We start from the raw sequence: 18,278 nt of genomic DNA on the forward strand, positions 1-18,278 counted from the left end.
ATTCAGTGAACAGGCATGGGTGTGCACAGATGTTTTTACACCATCAAAATCCTCAGATAGTACTATATCCAATTTTCTGAGGAACCGCCAGACGAATTTCCAGAGTGGTTGTACCAGCTTGCAATCCCACCAACAATGGAGGATATTTCATTCCTTCTTAGAAGTGAGAACAAAATACTCACGGGAGGAAATTCAGGGACAAAGAGTGGAGCAGGAACTGAAGAAAAAGGCGTCCAGAGACTGCCCCACCTGGGGATCCATCCTATACACTGCCATCAAACCCAGTCACTATTCCAGAAATACATGCTGACAGGAGCCTGATATGGATGTCTCCTAAGAGGCTCTGCCACAGCCCTACTGATACAGATGAGGATGGTTGCAGCTAACCATTGGACTGAACAAGAGGACCCCAATGGAGGAGTTAGAGAAAAGGCTGAAGGAGTTAAAGGGTTTTACAATTCCATAGGAAGAACAACAATATCAACCAACCAGACCCCACAAGAGCTCCCAGGGACTAGACCACCAACCAATGGGTACACATGGAGGGACCCATGACTCCAGCTACATATATAGCAGAAGATGGCATTGTCCAGCATCAATAGGAGGAAAATTCCTTGGCTTGTTTCCCCTATGTAGGGTAAGGCCAGGGCGTTGAGGTTGGAGTGGGTGGGTGGGAGTGGGAGCAGAGGGAAGGCCGAGAGGGTATGGGAAAGGGGGGAAATGGGGTAACATTTTAAATATAAATACATAAAATATCCAAGAAAAATAAAGTTAAAAAAAGGAAAAGAAATCTCATGGTAAGCTTCATGAATCTCCATGATATGTTTCATTTACTTCAAGAAGGACTGATCTCAATTCTTAAAAACTATTCTTCAGTACTTTTGATTTGGGCCAGGAAAGTGTAATCCTAGTATTATCTGAATTCAATTCAATTCAATTTATCATGAAAAACCAGCCTTATATATATGGGAAGCAATCTTGTGGTTGTGATTAAGGACACTCTAGAAGAGTTCTTAAACCTCCAAATATGGGTTGACTTCTCTGAGTTATCCCAGTTAGCTCTAACTAAAAGTCAGCTGAAAAGGGTATCTTAATTAAGAGACACCCTGGATCAGATGGGGCATGTATTACATGGAAACTGCATTAATTAACTGATGTAGAAGGGCCAGCCCACTGTGGGTAATACCATTCTTTGGACATGTGGTTCCGAGCTACACAAGAAAGCTAGTCAAGCACACGTCTGGAAATCCGTGAGGCAGTAAGTAAATTCTCCTTGATTTCTGCTTCAAGTTCCTAGCCTCACTTCCTGCAATGATGGATTATGATCTGGAAATGTAAGCCTAATGCATTATTTGCTCTCCCTTAGATGCCTTTAGTCAATGTGTTTTATCACAGCAAGAGAAAGGAAATTAGAACGTGCTTATTTATGGACTTTTAAAAATACAGTGACCCTGAAACTGAGTGGTTCGTTAGTACAGATGAATACCTCAGTGGGCTACCTCCATAATATTTGTACCTAGTAGAGATGAGAGGCGCTTTTTAACCTTTCTGAATAATCAAATATTATTATGATGTAAAGACATATCAACTCAAAAGAAGAAAAATCTTTTCCTTCATCATTTTGCAATCATGCTCATAGCTCAGGTAATGACTATTTGTTTCTTTTGTGGTTTTCTAGAAATAGTTTACACATGTACGAACAAGTTGTAAGTTGTATTATACAATTCTTTCCTTCTTATGCAAAAAGAAAGGAACAAAAAGATAACAGAAAAATGACCAAAATGAAACAAAGAGCCCACAAACAAAAAGATGGGTCTGCCCTGAGTGAGTTATGACTTCATTTCAATTCTGACAGCTTTCCCATTTGTCTTTTGGAGTTTGGGTTTGAGACTCTGACTGAGCCACTGTATTCTATAAATAAAACAGGAGATTCAGGCTTTTGGAGCACATTTTAATTCAGTTGCTATTTTATTATTGAAGTCACTTAATTATGTTTCCTTCTTGTTAATATTTTCCTATAATTATTATTTGCTTATATATCTCCCCAGTGTCTATTTTCTCAAATTTTAATATACAATTACTTGGATTTTTCCAGATCATCCCACATCATGGTTAATTATATATCAAGATAACTTTAAGCATAAAAATATTTGGAGAAAGTTTATGAAGTATCAGAGGTTTAAAGAGGAAAAAAAACCTATTAGCAATGATGAAAGGCACAATGGACTAAAATTACAGGAGAATGAAATAGCTACCTGTTTCTAAGAGCCATTCAAGTCTAAATAACCTGACTTCTTGACCTTCTGTTATGAACTTAGACAACACTTCTCCAGTGAACAGTCTTAATTTGGCCTTCATGCTTTTCCATCTCTCCCTGAGAGTAATCATGGAGTCAATGCTACTATAGAAGCTGAAGCAAGTGATTTCATGGTAGGTAAGGTACAGTTAGTCATGCCTGCGAACCTTAGTTCATGTGATTCTTTGATCCCTACTGTATTCAGGAATCACTGGGAAGATTAAAAAGTGCTGACTTCTGATTCCACTCAACGTTCCAGTGGTAAATTCCTAGGGCATTTTAATTGATCTGCAGCCAATCCTGAGAACCACTGACTTTAGAAAGGTTTTTCAAAGTGATGTACATTTTACACAGTTTTTATAGGAATCATTAAGGAAATGCAATCCCAACGGAAGGAAGTTCATTGTTCTGTGGTCTAGGCAGGATTTATGTGCATTTTATGTGTTAACCTCCAAAGTAATAATTTTAAGAAAGTTCATAGTGATCACTTTTAACTAAGAAATGATTGGACTGTAGTAAAAAAAAATTAACCTTCCAGTCTGAACTTGTGCCCAGAGCAGACCTTGAGCACTGGTCCCGCACCTATTCCCACAACACCCAGAGGAAGCCCTTCATCCAGGTGCCTCAACACACCACACCCAGAATCACAGGACCACAGGACCACAGGACCACAGAGGAAGCTCAACTCCCAGGAGATCGGACACAACCAAGAGCACTGGAGCTCTGACACACTCAAGGTCACAGTTGAGGCCACAACTTCTTCCCCAACACCCAGCATAACTGGGATCCATATAGGAATGAGGAATTAACTGCTAAATGAATTAACACAACCATCCAGGACCTAAAAATGGAAATAGAAACAATAAAGAAACCCAGAGGCTCTGGTTCCTTTCAACTTTTATCTGTGCTCAAAGCAAACTCAGGGCCCTGGCCTACCCCCACCCACTCCTGCAACACCCAGAGATAGCTTGACTCCCAGGAGCTCTGACACACTAAGGATCCCAGGATCCCAAGATTATAGGATCACAAAGACACTTGCACTCTGAGGAGTTCTAATGTCCAGGAACACAAGAAGGACAGGCTCCAGCCAGAGACAGCTAGGGCAGGCACTAAAGATAACCACATAGCGAGAGGCAAGCACAAGAACATAAGCAACAGAAACCAAGGGTACTTGGCATCATCAGAAAAAAGTTCTTCCACTACAGCAAGTCCTGGATACCCCATCACACCTGAAAATCAAGATTCAGAGTTAAAATCATATCTCATGATGATGATGGAGGACTTTAAGAAGGACATAAATAACTCCCTTAAAGAAATACAGGAGAATTCAACCAAACTTGTAAAGGAATTAACACAACCATGCAGGACCTAAAAATGGAAATAGAAACAATAAAGAAATCACAAAAGGAGACAACCCTGGAGATAGAAAACTAAGGATAGAGATCAGGAGTCATAGACGCAAGCATCACTAACAAAATACAAGAGATAGAAGAGAGAATCTCAGGTGCAGAAGATATCATAGAAAACATTGACACAACAATCAAAGAAAATACAAAATGCAAAAAACTCCTAACCCAAAACATCCAGGAAATCCAGGACACAATGGGAAGATCAAACCTAAGGATAATAGGTATAGAAGAGAGGAAAGACTCCCAACTTAAAGAACCAGTAAATATCTTTACAAAATTATAGGAGAAAACTTCCCTAACCTAAAGAAAGAGATGCCCATAAACATACAAGAGGCATACAGGACTGCAAATAGATTGGATCAGAAAAGAAATTCCTCCCATCACATAATAGTCAAAACATCAAATGCACAAAACAAAGAAAGAATATTAAAAGCAGTAAGGGAAAATGTCAAGGAACATATAAAGGCAGACCTATCAGAATTACACCAGAATTCTCACCAGAGACTATGAAAGCCAGAAGATCCTGGACAGATGTCATACAGACCCTAAGAGAACACAAATACCAGCCCAGGTTACTGTATCCAGCAAAACTCTCAATTAACATAGAGTGAGAAACCAACATATTCCATGGCAAAAACCAAATTTACACAATATCTTTCTACAAATCCAGTCCTACAAAGAATAATAGATTAAAACTCCAAAACAAGGAGGGAAACTACGCCCTAAAAAAAAGCAAGAAAGTAATTCCTTGTAACAAAACCAAAAGAAGAGAGACACACAAACATAATTCTACCTCTAGTAAGAAAAATAACAGGAAACAACAATCACTATTCTTTAATATCTCTTAACATCAATGGACTCAATAATTAACATCAATTCCCCAATAAAAAGACATAGACTAATAGACTGGATACATAAAGAGGATCCAGCATTTTGCTGTATACAAGAAAAAACCTCAGAGACAAAGACAGACACAACCTCAGAGTAAAAAGCTGGAAATCAACTTTCCAAGCAAATGGTCCAAAGAAACAAGCTGGAGTAGCCATTCTAATATCAAATAAAATCAACTTTCAACCAAAAGTTACCAAAAAAGATAAGGAAGGACACTTCATATTCATCCAGTGTCACGCCCAAACTCGACCAGCAAGGAAGACACAACTAGCAGAGATCTTCTTCAAGCAGTTTATTCAGGAACCTTGTACAAGCTTCTTCTCTCTCTCCGGGGAACGCCCTGCATCGGCTTAAATACCCAACGCCGACCAACCTCAATGTGCCACATGGGTCATGCAGACAGGCTGTCACTATGCGGAAGCTAGCAGGCCAGGCAGGCATAGCCAAATAAGGACTTGTATACTCAAGGAGCCCTCACCGTCAGGAGAGTGGAAAGTGGAAACAAGCGCCATCTTTGAGGCGTGGCACGTTGCAGCTCCAGGAAAAGTCTCAATCCTGAATATCTATGCTCCAAATGCAAGGGCACCTACATACATAAAAGAAACCTTACTAAAACTCAAAACACACATTGCACCTCACACAATAATAGTGGGAGATTTCAACACCCCACTCTCATCAGTGGACAAATCATGGAATCAGAAACTAAACAGAGACATAGAGAAACTAACAGAAGTTATGAACCAAATGAATTTAACAGATATTTATAGAACTTTTCATCCTAAAACAAAAGAATATACCTTCCGCCCAGCACCTAATGGTACCTTCTCCAGAACTAACCATATACAATCGGTCACAAAACAGGCCTCAACAGATACAAGAAGATTGAAATAATCCTGTGCATCCTATCAGATCACCATGAACTAAGGGTGGTCTACAATAACAAAAATAACAACAGAAAACCCACATACACATGGAAGCTGAACAATGCTCTACTTCCTAACTTGGTCAAGGAAGAAATAAAGAAAGAAATTAAAGACTTTTTAGAATTTAATGAAAATGAAGGCACAACATACCCAAACTTATGGGTCACAATGAAAGCTGTGCTAAGAGGAAAACTCATAGCTCTGAGTGCCTGCAGAAAGAAACAGGAAAGAGCATATGTCAGCAGCTTGACAGCACACCTAAAAGCTCTAGAACAAAAAGAAGCAAATACACCCAAGAGGAGTAGAAGGCAGGAAATAATTAAATTCCGGGCTGAAAACCACCAAACAGGAGCTAGTTCTTTGAGAAAAATCAACAAGATAGATAAATACTTAGCAAGACTAACTAGAGGACACAGAGAGTGTGTCCAAATTAACAAAATCAGAAATGAAAAGGGAGACATAACAACAGAATCTGAGGAAATTCAGAAAATCACCAGATCCTGCTACAAAAGCCTATTTCAACAAAACTGGGAAATATGGATAATTTTCTAGCCAAATACCAGGCAACTAAGTTAAATCAGAACCAGTTAAACATCTAAACAGTCCAATAACTCCTAAGGAAATAGAAACAGTCATTAAAAGTCTCCCAATCAGAAAAGGGCCAGGACCAGATGAGTTTAGTGCAGAATTCTATCAGACCTTCATAGAAGACCTCATACTGATACAGTCCAAACTATTACACAAAATAGAAACAGATGGAGCGCTACCAAATTCCTTCTATGAAGCCACAATTACTCTTATACCAAAACCATACAACAACTCAACAAAGAAAGAGAACTTCAGACCAATTTCCCTTATGAATATCGACACAAAAATATTAAATAAAATACTTGCAAACCGAATCCAAGAACACATCAAAACAACCATCCATCATGTAGGATCAAGTAGGCTTCATCCCAGGGAGGCAGGGATGGTTCAATATATAGAAATCCATCAATGCAATCCACTATGTAAACAACCTCAAAGATAAAAACCACATGATCATTTCATTAGATGCTGAGAAAGCATTTGACAAAATTCAACACCCTTTCATGATAAAAGTCCTGGAAAGAACAGGAATTCAAGGCCGATACCTAAACATAGTAAAAGCCATACACAGCAAACCAGTTGCTAACATTAAACTAAATGGAGAGAAACCTGAAACAATCCCACTGAAATCAGGGACTAGACAAGGCTGCCCACTCTCTCCCTACTTTTTCAATATAGTTCTTGAAGTTCTAGCCAGAGCAATCAGAGAACAAAAGGAAGTCAAAGGGATACAAATGGGAAAGGAAGAAATCAAAGTATCACAATTTGCAGGTGATATGATTGTATACTTAAGTGACCCCAAAAGTTCCACCAGAGAACTACTTAACCTGGCAAACAACTTCATCAAAGTGACTGGGTACAAAATCAACTTTTGTGCCCAGCACCTTCCTCTACTCAAGGATAAACAGGCTGAGGAAGAAAATAGGAACATGACACCCTTCTCAATAGTCACAAATGATATAAAGTACCTCGGTGTGACTTTAACCAAGCAAGTGAAAGATCTGTATGACAAGAACTTCAAGTCTCTGAAGAAAAAAATTGAAGAAGATCTCAGAAGATGGAAAGATCTCCCATGCTCATGGATTGGCAGGATTAATATAGTAAAAATGGCCATTTTACCAAAAGTGATCTACAGATTCAATGCAATCCCCATCAAAATTCCAGCTCAATTCTTCATAGAGTTAGAAAGAGGAATTTACAAATTCATTTGGAATAACAAAAGACCCAGGATAGTGAAAACTATACTCAACAAAGAACTTCTGGGGGAATCACTGTCCCTGACATCAAGCAGTATTACAGAGCAATAGTGATAAGAACTGTATGGTATTGGTACAGAGACAGACAGGTAGAATAGAATTGAAGACCCAGAAATGAACCCACACACCTATGGTCACTTGATCTTTGACAATGGAGCTAAAACCATTCAGTGGGGGAAAAGATAGCATTTTCAACAAATGGTGCTGGTTCAACTGGAGGTCAGCATGTAGAAGAATGAAAATTGACCCATTCTTATTGCCCTGTACAAAGCTCAAGTCTAAGTAGATCAAGGACCTCCACATAAAACCCAATCACTGAAAGTAATAGAAGAGAAAGTGGGGAAGAGCCTTGAACACATGGGCACTGGAGAAAATTGCCTGAACAAAACACCAATGGCTTATGCTCTAAGATCAAGAATCGACAAATGGGACCTCATGAAACTGCAAAGCTTCTGTAAGGCAAAGGACACTGTGGTTAGGACAAAATGGCGACCAACAGATTGGGAAAAGATCTTTACCAATCCTACAACAGATAGAGGCCTTATATCCAAAATATACAAAGAACTCAAGAAGTTAGACTCCAGAGAGCCAAATAACCCTATTAAAAAAATGGGATATGGAGCTAAACAAAACTTTCTCAGCTGAGGAATATCGAATGGCCAAAAAGCACCTAAAGAAATGATCAACATCCTTAGTCATCAGGGAAATGCAAATCAAAACAACCCTGAGATTCTACCTCACACCAGTCAGAATGGCTAAGATCAAAAACTCAGGTGACAGCAGATGCTGGCAAGGATGTGGAGAAAGAGGAACACTCCTCCATTGTTGGTGGGATTGCAGACTGGTACAACCATTCTGGAAATCAGTCTGGAGGTTCCTCAGAAAATTGGACATTGAACCACCTGAGGATCCAGCTATACCTCTCCTGGGCATATACCCAAAAGATACTCCAACATATAACAAAGACACGTGCTCCACTAAGTTCATAGCAGCTTTATTTATAGTACTCAGAAGCTGGAAAGAACCCAGATGCCCTTCAACAGAGGAATGGATACAGAAAATGTGGTACATCTACACAATGGAATATTACTCAGCTATCAAAAACAATGACTTCATGAAATTCATATGCAAATGGAATGAACTAGGAAATACCATCCTGAGTGAGGTAACCCAATCACAAAAGAACACACATGGTATGCATTCACTGATAAGTGGCTATTAGCCCAAAATCTCAAATTACCCAAGATGCAGTCCACAGACCACATGAAGCTCAAGAAGTTGGAAGACCAAAGAGTAGATGCTTCAGTCCTTCTTAAATGGGAGAACAAAATATTCACAGGAGAAAATACAGAGACAAAGTGTGGAGCAGAGACTGAGGGAAAGTCATCCAGAGACAGCCCCACCCAGGGATCCATCCAGTATGCAGCCACCAAAGCCAGAAAATTGTGGATGCCAAGAAGTGCTTGCTGACAGGAGTCTGATATAGCTGTCTCCTGAGAGCCAGAGTCTGACAAATACAGAGGAAGGTGCTCACAGCCAACCACTGAACTGAGAACGGGAACCCCAATGGAAGAGTTAGAGAAAGGACTGAAGGAGCTGAAGAGGTTTTCAACCCCACAGGAAGAACAACAATAACCACCAACCAGACCCCACCCACCCAGAGCTTCCAGAGACTAAACCGCCAAGCAAAGAGTACACATGGAGGGGGCCGATGACTCCAGCCACATATGTATCAGAGGATGGGCCTTATTTGGCATCAATGAAAGGAGAGGCCTTGACCCTGTGAAGACTCAATGGCCCCGAGAGGAGAAAGCAAAGGCAGGGAGAAGAGAGGGAGTGGGTGGGTGGGTGAGTGGGGAACACCCTCGTGGTGGCAGGGGGAGGGGAAAGGGATAGGGAGATTCCAGAGGGGAAATGGGGAAAGGGGATAACATTGAAATGTAAGCAAAGAAAATATCCAATTAAAAGAAAAAGAAGGGGTTGGGGATTTAGCTCAGTGGTAGAGCGCTTGCCTAGCAAGCACAAGGCCCTGGGTTCGGTCCCCAGCTCCGAAAAAAAAAAAAAAAAAAAAAGAAAAAGAAAAAAATGTAAAGAGCCGACAGTGGTTGGTTTACACAACCCAGCTACAGAAGAAACATTACAGTGCCACTCAGATGCTGTTTCTACTTTTAACCTTTGTGATTTTCATGATAATCTTTCTGTGATTCTTTAAATTAACCAATCCTTATAAAATTGTGTGATCGTATGACAGTTATTAAAGTATTTCGTTCAGTTTTCAGTTCAGCAAATTTTGGAAAGAAAAGTGGGGCATTTTTAATGCTTTCTGGACAGGCAATCTTTTAAACATTGGTTCAAATTATTTCATCTGATACAATTAATGTAATATGAAAAATAATTTTAATGGGCTCTTAAGATAAGAGTAGTCCGTCACCTCTATAATTTGACCTACTACAATGCCCTGGCCAAGTGTGACATAGTATTCACAAAATCTCACATTTGGCTGGATGCTTTGTCTCAAAATTCCAGACCATATTAAGAATTGTTTATTTTATTTAATATACTAATTTAAATTATCAATATGAGGAGAATCATTCTACTGAGGAATGACATTTTGTTCTTATGATTATCTTTGAGATGCCAGTCTTTAAATTCTGTTCCTCATGACCTGTGGTTGGCTCATACTCCAAATAGTTTCCCAGTTCTATGACTATTCTCCAGCATCGGTGGCCATCCTCTGCTTCAGAACTATCCTCCTCCACATACGTCTCCTTTTTCTATGTCACCCTCTGTTCTTCAGAATTGTATTACTTGTTATTCCCACTGTCCAGGCTTACGGTGACAGTCAGGTGACTAATGCTGAGGGTTCTTTGTTGTTACGGGCCCATCTCGGTTTAGACAGTGCCTGCCCATAGGCCTCAGGGTTGATAATTTTTCAAGATTCTGTAGCCTCCCTCTTGTGACAGCCAAAGTCTGCCTCATATAAACAACTGGTTAAGAGTAAAATCTTCTCTTTTCCAATAGTTGATGGCCTTCACTCAGTTTAGGCATAGTGTGTTCAATCTAATTTGAATTCCTGCCTTCTGTGAGTGACATTTTTTATTGAATTTTTTATTTACATTTCAAATGTTATCCCCTTTCGCAGTTTGCCATCCATAAACCCCCATCCCATCCTTCCTCCCCCTGCTTCTATGAGGGTTCCCCCACCCACCCACCCCTTCCCACCTCCCCGCCCCAACATCCCCCTACACTGGGGCATCGAGCCTTGGCAGGACAAAGGGCTTCTCTTCCCATTGATGCCCAACAAGGCCATCCTCTGCTACATATGCAGCTGGAGCCATGTGAGTGACAACATTTTTTATAGTTTTTTTATAGTTAGACTTGGCATATATTCTTACACATGTCCTGGAAATAGAAAGGCTTTGCTAGCTGCCTTCTAGTATTTATGGTTATTGTTTCTTAAAAGGGAAGGGCTAAGAAAGGAACGGGGTTGGTTACAAACACACACACACATGCACACACACACACACACAGAGCGAGAGAGAGAGAGAGAGAGAGAGAGAGAGAGAGAAGAGCCATCAGTAGCTTACATTAGTGAATTTATTTTTTATTTAAATTTTATAGTGAGTTTTGCATCTTGAATGAAGTACTTAAATACCTCAAATTAGAAAATGCCCTTATAAAATGATGAATATTAAAGTGCAATTACTAACTTTCTACTCATTTAATTACAACAAATGTTAGCAATAATAAGGTTAAAGAATGTCCTCGTAGGTGAACAGGTGTTTTGTTAGTGTAATGCATACTATGCTCACACTAAAATCTAAAAACTAAAAACTCCCTTTGAAAACCACCTCCACTATAGAATTATAAACAAATTAACAGACACAATAAAGACTTCAAATTGCATGCACTTGGTATCCACATGATGGATAATTTCCACGTGTAACCTTTAGTTATTACACTTTCCTGGGCTTGTAGTTCTTCAGGCCTTTTAAGATTTGTAAACTAATAAGACTAACTAGATTAGATCATCTGTGAATTTCCTTTCCAGTGCCACAACCTGCTATAAATAAAGACAGACAATAGAATAAAAGGGTTGCTACTTTGTTGGGGAATATTCTTCTCTATAAATTAACATGGCTAAATTTAAGCCAAGATTTCTACAATTGTACTTCAGATTTTTGTTATTTTATATACCCTAAATAAATAACCTTTAGAGAATGTTTCAAAAACACTCAACTAAAGGCAATAGAAAACGCTACCTAACATCTCTCCTACTACACATTCTCACTCCAGAAGTCCTTTCAGTGATTCAATGGGAATAAGCAATTTTCTCACATCTAGATGTACCAACCTGTAATAGAGAATGCTGCTTATGCTGTTCAGGCCTTTTGAACTTTATTGTAAATAAATAATGGTGGTATGTATAGCTTTCCAGACAAACCAAGGAACACAAAACAGTCCTTCTATCAAATTATTGGTAGTGGCTTAGTCCCTGGAAGCTCTGGTTGGTTGGCATTGTTGCTCTTACGGGGTTGGCAAGCTCCTTCAGCTCTTTCAATCCTTCCTCTAATTCCCCTAAACGGGGTTGTGTTCTCAGTTCAGTGGTTTGCTGCTAGCATTGACCTCTGTATTGGACATGCTCTGGAAGTGTCTCTCAGGAGAGATCTATATCCGGTCCCTTTCCACATGCATTTTCTAGCTTCATCCATCTTATCTAGTTTTGGTGGCTGTATATATGTATGGGCCACATGTAGGGCAGGCTCTCAATGGCCATTCCTTCAGTCGCTGCTCTAAACTTTGCCTCCATATCCCCTCCTATGGGTATTTTCCCCCCCTTTTAAGAAGTAGCGGGAGCATCTGCATTTTGGTCTTTCTTCTTCTTGAGCTTCCTGTGGTCTGCGGATTGTATCTTGGGTAATTCGAGCTTTTTGGCTAATATCCACTCATCAATGAGTGCATACCAAGTGTGTTTTTCTGTGATTGGGTTACCTCACTCAGGATGTTATTTTCTAGTTCTTTCCATTTGCCTTTGGATCTCTTCTTGCAGCTAACAAATTAAGTGAAGTAATTGGGTTAAAAACAATTTTTAAATGAAGCTAAGATAAATTTTAAAACCATGATCTTGGCATATTCTCCATTCAGAATGTACACAAAACACTCCTTTTCACTCTAAGGACCCCAATTTTTTCCTTACAAAGCCAACCAAGTAACTGCAAACTCTTCTGCCTCAAGGTGTAAACACAGGGGAAAATAATGACACATGCATTAAATTCTCTCTACAAACTGCTGTTGGATGGAAAATACAAAACTAAAATAAAAAGAAAGAAAGGGAAAAAAAAAGGTTCCATCTTAGATTTTCACAACCTCTTGTTCCTCAGCTCCTGAGTCTGATTCTGATGCTAAGGTGACAGTGTATGTAAGGAGCGTTTTGTTTTCAGTGGGAAAAGATGAATTTATCTTTTTTATTCAAGAGTTATCAGATGGCTCATGCTCCTAAAGTCTTCACTCTCTCGAACTAGTGCACGCTCCAAGATCACACGGCCTTACCTACAATGCTGGCTGTCTTCAGTGGCGAACTCATAGATGCGTCCCAGTTTGCTATTGCAGTTTTTGTAGCTAACATCTCGAACCATGTGGCAGCCAGTGAGCATGACCCAATCTTGAACTTCATTGTACTGCAAGTTAACTACCTTGTGAAAAATAAATGCTCTACCAGTGGTGCCTGTGAACTGAGTAGAGATGAGTTCTGAGCGGTTGGTCAGGATTGTGTCACAGTTTGCACAAGAAAATAGATGGGTACCACCGACATGATAAAGAAAGATTCTGCCCATTTTGATAGCTGAAGTTCTAAAAACCTGTGCACTGGGGATTGGCACTGCCATCAGCTCTTCCTTATTATTTATTTTTAATTAATTTATTTGATGTATGTGTACACAATAGCTGTCTTCAGACACACCAGAAGTGGGCATCCAATCCCCTTACAGATGGCTGTGAGCCACCACGTGGTTGCTGAGAATTGAACTCAGGACCTCTAGAAGAGCAGTCAGTGCTCTTAACCTCTGAGCCATCTCTCCAGCCCCTTCTTTTTATTTATTGATGAATTAATTAGTTTAGCTACACGGTTACACCAAGTTAAGTATCAATAAATTTGCATTCAAATATCCATAAACATTTCTTTCCAGATTAAACTCTTGACTATTTTATGTTATAAAGTATTTTTAACATGGGTGGACGATAGTTCTGCAAAGCAACTCTGCGACTATTTTGTATTTATATGAAATCGTAAGCTATCAACACCTTCATCTGTTTGGGTTCTTTGGAATGTCCACAAAGACAATCTTTTATTCAAAATGATGTAGTTGTCGTCTCAAAGTGAAAGGTACAAATAATGTCTATATGGAGGATGATCTCTTTGTTTGATGACTGATCTTTTTATCTTGGTTATCTTCCCTATCCATAAAATAACTTATTGAGTCCTAAGTGCTTACTATGAATATACGTAGTATAACATGGTTGTCTCTGAGAGAGTAGAAAAGGAAATGACAGTAAAATGAATCAAAAGGAGCAAAATTCTAGTTCCTATCCTTTACATTTTTTCCTGCTGATAAACTGATTTTGCTTGCTGCACAATTACCTTTTTAAGAACAATAAATATGTTTTAGCCCTTTTTTAGTCTTTAGTACCCTACAACAAGGAACTTTTTGGTTTTGAGGGGAATCTGAAACATGTAAACTCCCTGGGAGCAAATGTCATGAATGGATTATAATAAGATAAAACTCCAGGGTTCTCCTCTCTATGTTAATGCAATAATTCTTCCTTTCTTTTGCAGTTTCTTCTTTGCGGCATATGTGGAATACTGTGCGCCAAGAAAAAGTCAGGACTTGTCGTAAGTTATTGCATTGTTTATATAATACATTGAAGTTGAAATTCAAGCATTCAAGAAAAAAATGATGACTATTAGTAGTGCAGCTAATTTAGAATTAAAGGAAAACTGTGAATCAAATCCTAGACATATCATTTTAAAGAAATATCAAGAGTATAAGAGATAAGAAAAAACACCAAAGTCCCTGAAAATCTCTGGTACGCTCCTTTAGTACATGAATATTCCAACTTGAATATTTGCCGTATAGGGGCCATATAGGGGATTGTGTGCAGTTTTCCACTTAGAGACTTGCAGGCAATCACCTGGGTCCTTCCAGAAGCAAATAAAGGTAAACCTTACTTTCTGGGGAATTAAACTTGTTAAATATAGATCTGGGTCTAAGGATTTTTTTAACTGAGAAGCTAGTTTTGTAAAGCACCAAGACAGATGTGATGCTATGGTTACAGTTAATTCTTTAAGATTTATTTAATTCATGTCTTTAATTCATGATTTATTTAATTCATTAATTACTGTGAGTATTCATTTAACCTTTTTCAGATGTTTATTGTACCACCATAGGACTCCGGGGTAGGCAACAGACTCCCTGTTAACTACCTGCTGAAAAGTAGACATCTTAACATTTTATAGGAGAATGGGACCCGCCCAGCCATCCAAATCTTCCATCTTTCTCGAATTTCTTCGTGATCATATCTACTGAGGAAAGACAGAAAAAGCATCCACTGTGACATTCATGTGTAATATAATTGTTAAACTTTTAAATGAAATGGGAATTCTTTGGGAAATATATTTGTATTTGTAGTTGGCATCTATGATTCTTCCCTAACTCTTTAGGAGGGGCCTTTATTCTTTCTATACCTTTTAACTCTCGATACTTGTTATGATTGTATTGAAACAGCTTATTGGAAGGAGAAATTAAAAGAAGGCAAAAATTAATGGAAGTGATGGGAGAAGAAAGGGGTATGATTTAAGTTTTAAGACACTTGTGTCTTCACTGTCCTTCTAATTGGAAATCACTATGCAAATGGTAGACGTAGTTACCATTAGACCATCCATTATCTTTCTGTATTTTATGAAGTTCACTAGATAGGTAGCCCCAAGGATTTTATGCTGTACATTAAATGTTTTACATTTCTTCTTTACTATATCTCTTCAGTCCAGAATCTCTTGTCTAATGGTATTTAAAACAGTATATGATTGAGAACCTGAACACTAATTCTAACATTTTAATTCATAGGTGACAATATTCTACCAACACATAAAATGCAGTGTCATTAGAGATATTGAGACTAACATTAACAAGAGACATGTTTATTTTAAAATAAATATTTCATCTGCTTTTACAATAACATTCATTCCCTAGTTGAATTCTAGAATGTACAATCATTCAGTATTGTCTGTGAATTAGTAAATGCCTCAAGAAGCTGCAAGGCAAATGAGTATTATTTAAAATAGGATGTAACTGGTTGATTCTACTTAAATTTTGAAATACATATTGCTACTAAATTGAATGAATTTTTGATTTGGTAATCAATTTTCAATGCTATATTAAATCAGGTATACAAAGATTCTATTTCTCCATCATAAGTTCTTCAGCCCTGCTGACAGTACACTAGCAGAACCACCATAAGTAAGGGAGAATTAAGTTGGAGAAATAAAACAAATAACTGGACTAATAGAAAACTGTGCCTGCCAAACTTTATTTAGTGCTGCTTCATACATTCATTGCCTGGCCCTCACTTGGAACTTCATTCAAGAAAATTGCTTACAACACTGTTTGGATAAATTTATTCCTCTCTCTACTCCTAAATCAGCCTACCTTCCCCCCACCCTCTCCACCCCCATTGGCCATGTCATGCTTGTATGTTAAACTTCACTACACTCAAGAATATTAACACAGGGGGTTGGGGATTTAGCTCAGTGGTAGAGCGCTTGCCCTGGGAAGCGCAAGGCCCTGGGTTCGGTCCCCAGCTCCAAAAAAAAGAACCAAAAAAAAAAAAAAAAAAAAAAAAACAAACTCACTGTGGCTTAAAACACAAGAAACACTTCACAAATCATAAAAAAAGAATATTAACACAGAATTCCTCATTATATGGAAGCTGTCTCACTTAAGGCCAGTAGGTACTAGATACTCAAAAAATAATTGTTGAACTCAACTAGCCACTGACAACAAACAGTATCTTATAATGTAAAAATAAACACTAAAGTAAGTTATAAAACTGTTTGCCCTAAAGAATTAACACAACAGGTGAGATCAATACTGTCCAGGAAGGCCTTCTGAAAAAGTTACAACTTTTTTCTGTTAGGGGTCCAAAGAAAAAGCAAAATTACTCTCAGGAAAATGTGTCCTTGAGATAAAATGGTGAACCAATGGACAAGGCTTGGGTGGGGATAGTGCAACTGTACAAGTTAGTCCATGCCTACCATAAAAGGGATCTGATGTTTTGTCTCAAGGACTAGGGAGAGAAGTGTAATAGGCTACTATATTCCAGAAAATAGAAATACGGATGGGTAATAAGTTAGTATGGCCTTATAAAGATCTATTAAATCCCATAAGGTAATTTAGAGTTGCCCGATGCTCAAAAGTTATTATGAAGTTCTTTAAATAGTCAACTAAATGTACTAAGTACTCAAAGAATGTTTACTAAACAGAAATCACATGCTGCCAAGGATCCTCCTTAGGTTGAGTTAACTTCTTGTCTTTATGAACAGAGACTCGTGTTAAGCCAATAGTAAGATCAACAATAAAAACCAAAGTCAATCAAACAACACTGTAATAGTTCACAGTGGTGCCAGAGAGCAAGAAAAATATTTGAACGATGCTGAACCAGGTAATAGAAAGTCCCTAAGATGAGAGTAATGAGGGGAAAAAAGAAGATTGAGATAAATTCCTGAAGGTCACCTAGGGAGAAAGTTATAGACACTGGGATACTTAGAGAAGACAACAGAATGAAATTGAATTTAAGTCAGAGAATCTGACCTGATCACCATTCATTCTTCCAAATCTTATTAGTGCTTCTTGCACTAATATTATTATTATTGTTGTATTATACAATATATTGTATAAATATTGCATAAATGTATAATACAATTATGTTATATTAGGCATCACACAGTTGATATCTGTTCCTCAAACAACAAGCATGTATATAGGACATGGGTGTTATTTTCATCTGAATCTAGACAAAAGCTAGATTTGGTTTCCTTAAGAGTTTCATAAGATATACCATTGCTTCCATTTTGGGAGTTCTATGATGTACTTCATCAACCCTATGTCAGGCTGAATGGAGTCCATACTGACAGGCACACCTGTTCTTATAAAGAAAGAAAACATAATCTTTTCATTGCAGGTTCAGCATCCTTGGCCTGCAGCAACATGAGGCTCTGTGTTCTGAACCTCTCAGCCTCATCAACTTTAACTCCCTTTTCTTCTTTTTCTCAGATGATCCTCTTTTCAGCCTGCTGCATCTGTGGACTCATCGGAGGCATCCTGAATTTTCAGTTTCTTCGGGCAGTCACAAAAAAGACCTCATCCCTGTACCCACTGCATCTCGCCTCCATGTCTTTGGCATGTATCGGCATTGGCGGCTGCACTGTCTCTTCTTGGCTCACTTGTCGTCTAGCCAGCTATGAGCAAAGGAGGATGTTCTCAGAAAGGGAACATTCCCTGCATCACTCTCATGAAATGGCTGAGAAAGTGAGTTTTTTTTTTTCATTTTGCCTCACACTGTTGCCATACAATAAACACTATAATCTAGGTGAATCAATTTGCAAGCTTACATGGCAATTTGTGGGATCACATTTAGTAGTTTTGACCCTATTATATTAAGAACAGGAAAATTTAATTAGTTTTCTCTGTAATTCATAAACACAGCTATTTTCAACAGAATTTTGTAGCCTCTGTCTATTTGAAACCAAGCTCCTAAAATAGCATTTTATAAAATATTAAGCACCTTATAAATATGGATTTTTATGTATTATACTGAGGAAAAACATAAACTAAATTCAGTCTCCACTCAATAATGCCAGCTT

The 18,278-nt window shown here is 38.4% G+C and overlaps 1 protein-coding gene and 1 pseudogene across 9 annotated transcripts in view; one reads left to right on the forward strand and one right to left on the reverse strand.

The window, feature by feature from the left end:
* Positions 1-18,278, forward strand: part of Tmem196 (transmembrane protein 196) — an 86,681-nt gene that overhangs the window by 62,461 nt on the left and 5,942 nt on the right. For all 9 annotated transcript variants that reach the window (XM_087554374.1, XM_087554375.1, XM_087554377.1 and 6 more), the window contains 2 exon segments: positions 14,196-14,252; positions 17,689-17,943. In XM_087554374.1, coding sequence (XP_087410500.1) covers positions 14,196-14,252; positions 17,689-17,943 — 312 coding nt within the window.
* On the reverse strand, positions 12,833-13,245 carry LOC108351317 (protein yippee-like 5 pseudogene; annotated as a pseudogene).

This window comes from Rattus norvegicus, chromosome 6, assembly GCF_021556685.1.
Source record: "Rattus norvegicus strain SHRSP/BbbUtx chromosome 6, alternate assembly SHRSP_T2T, whole genome shotgun sequence".
Lineage (NCBI taxonomy): Eukaryota > Metazoa > Chordata > Mammalia > Rodentia > Muridae > Rattus > Rattus norvegicus.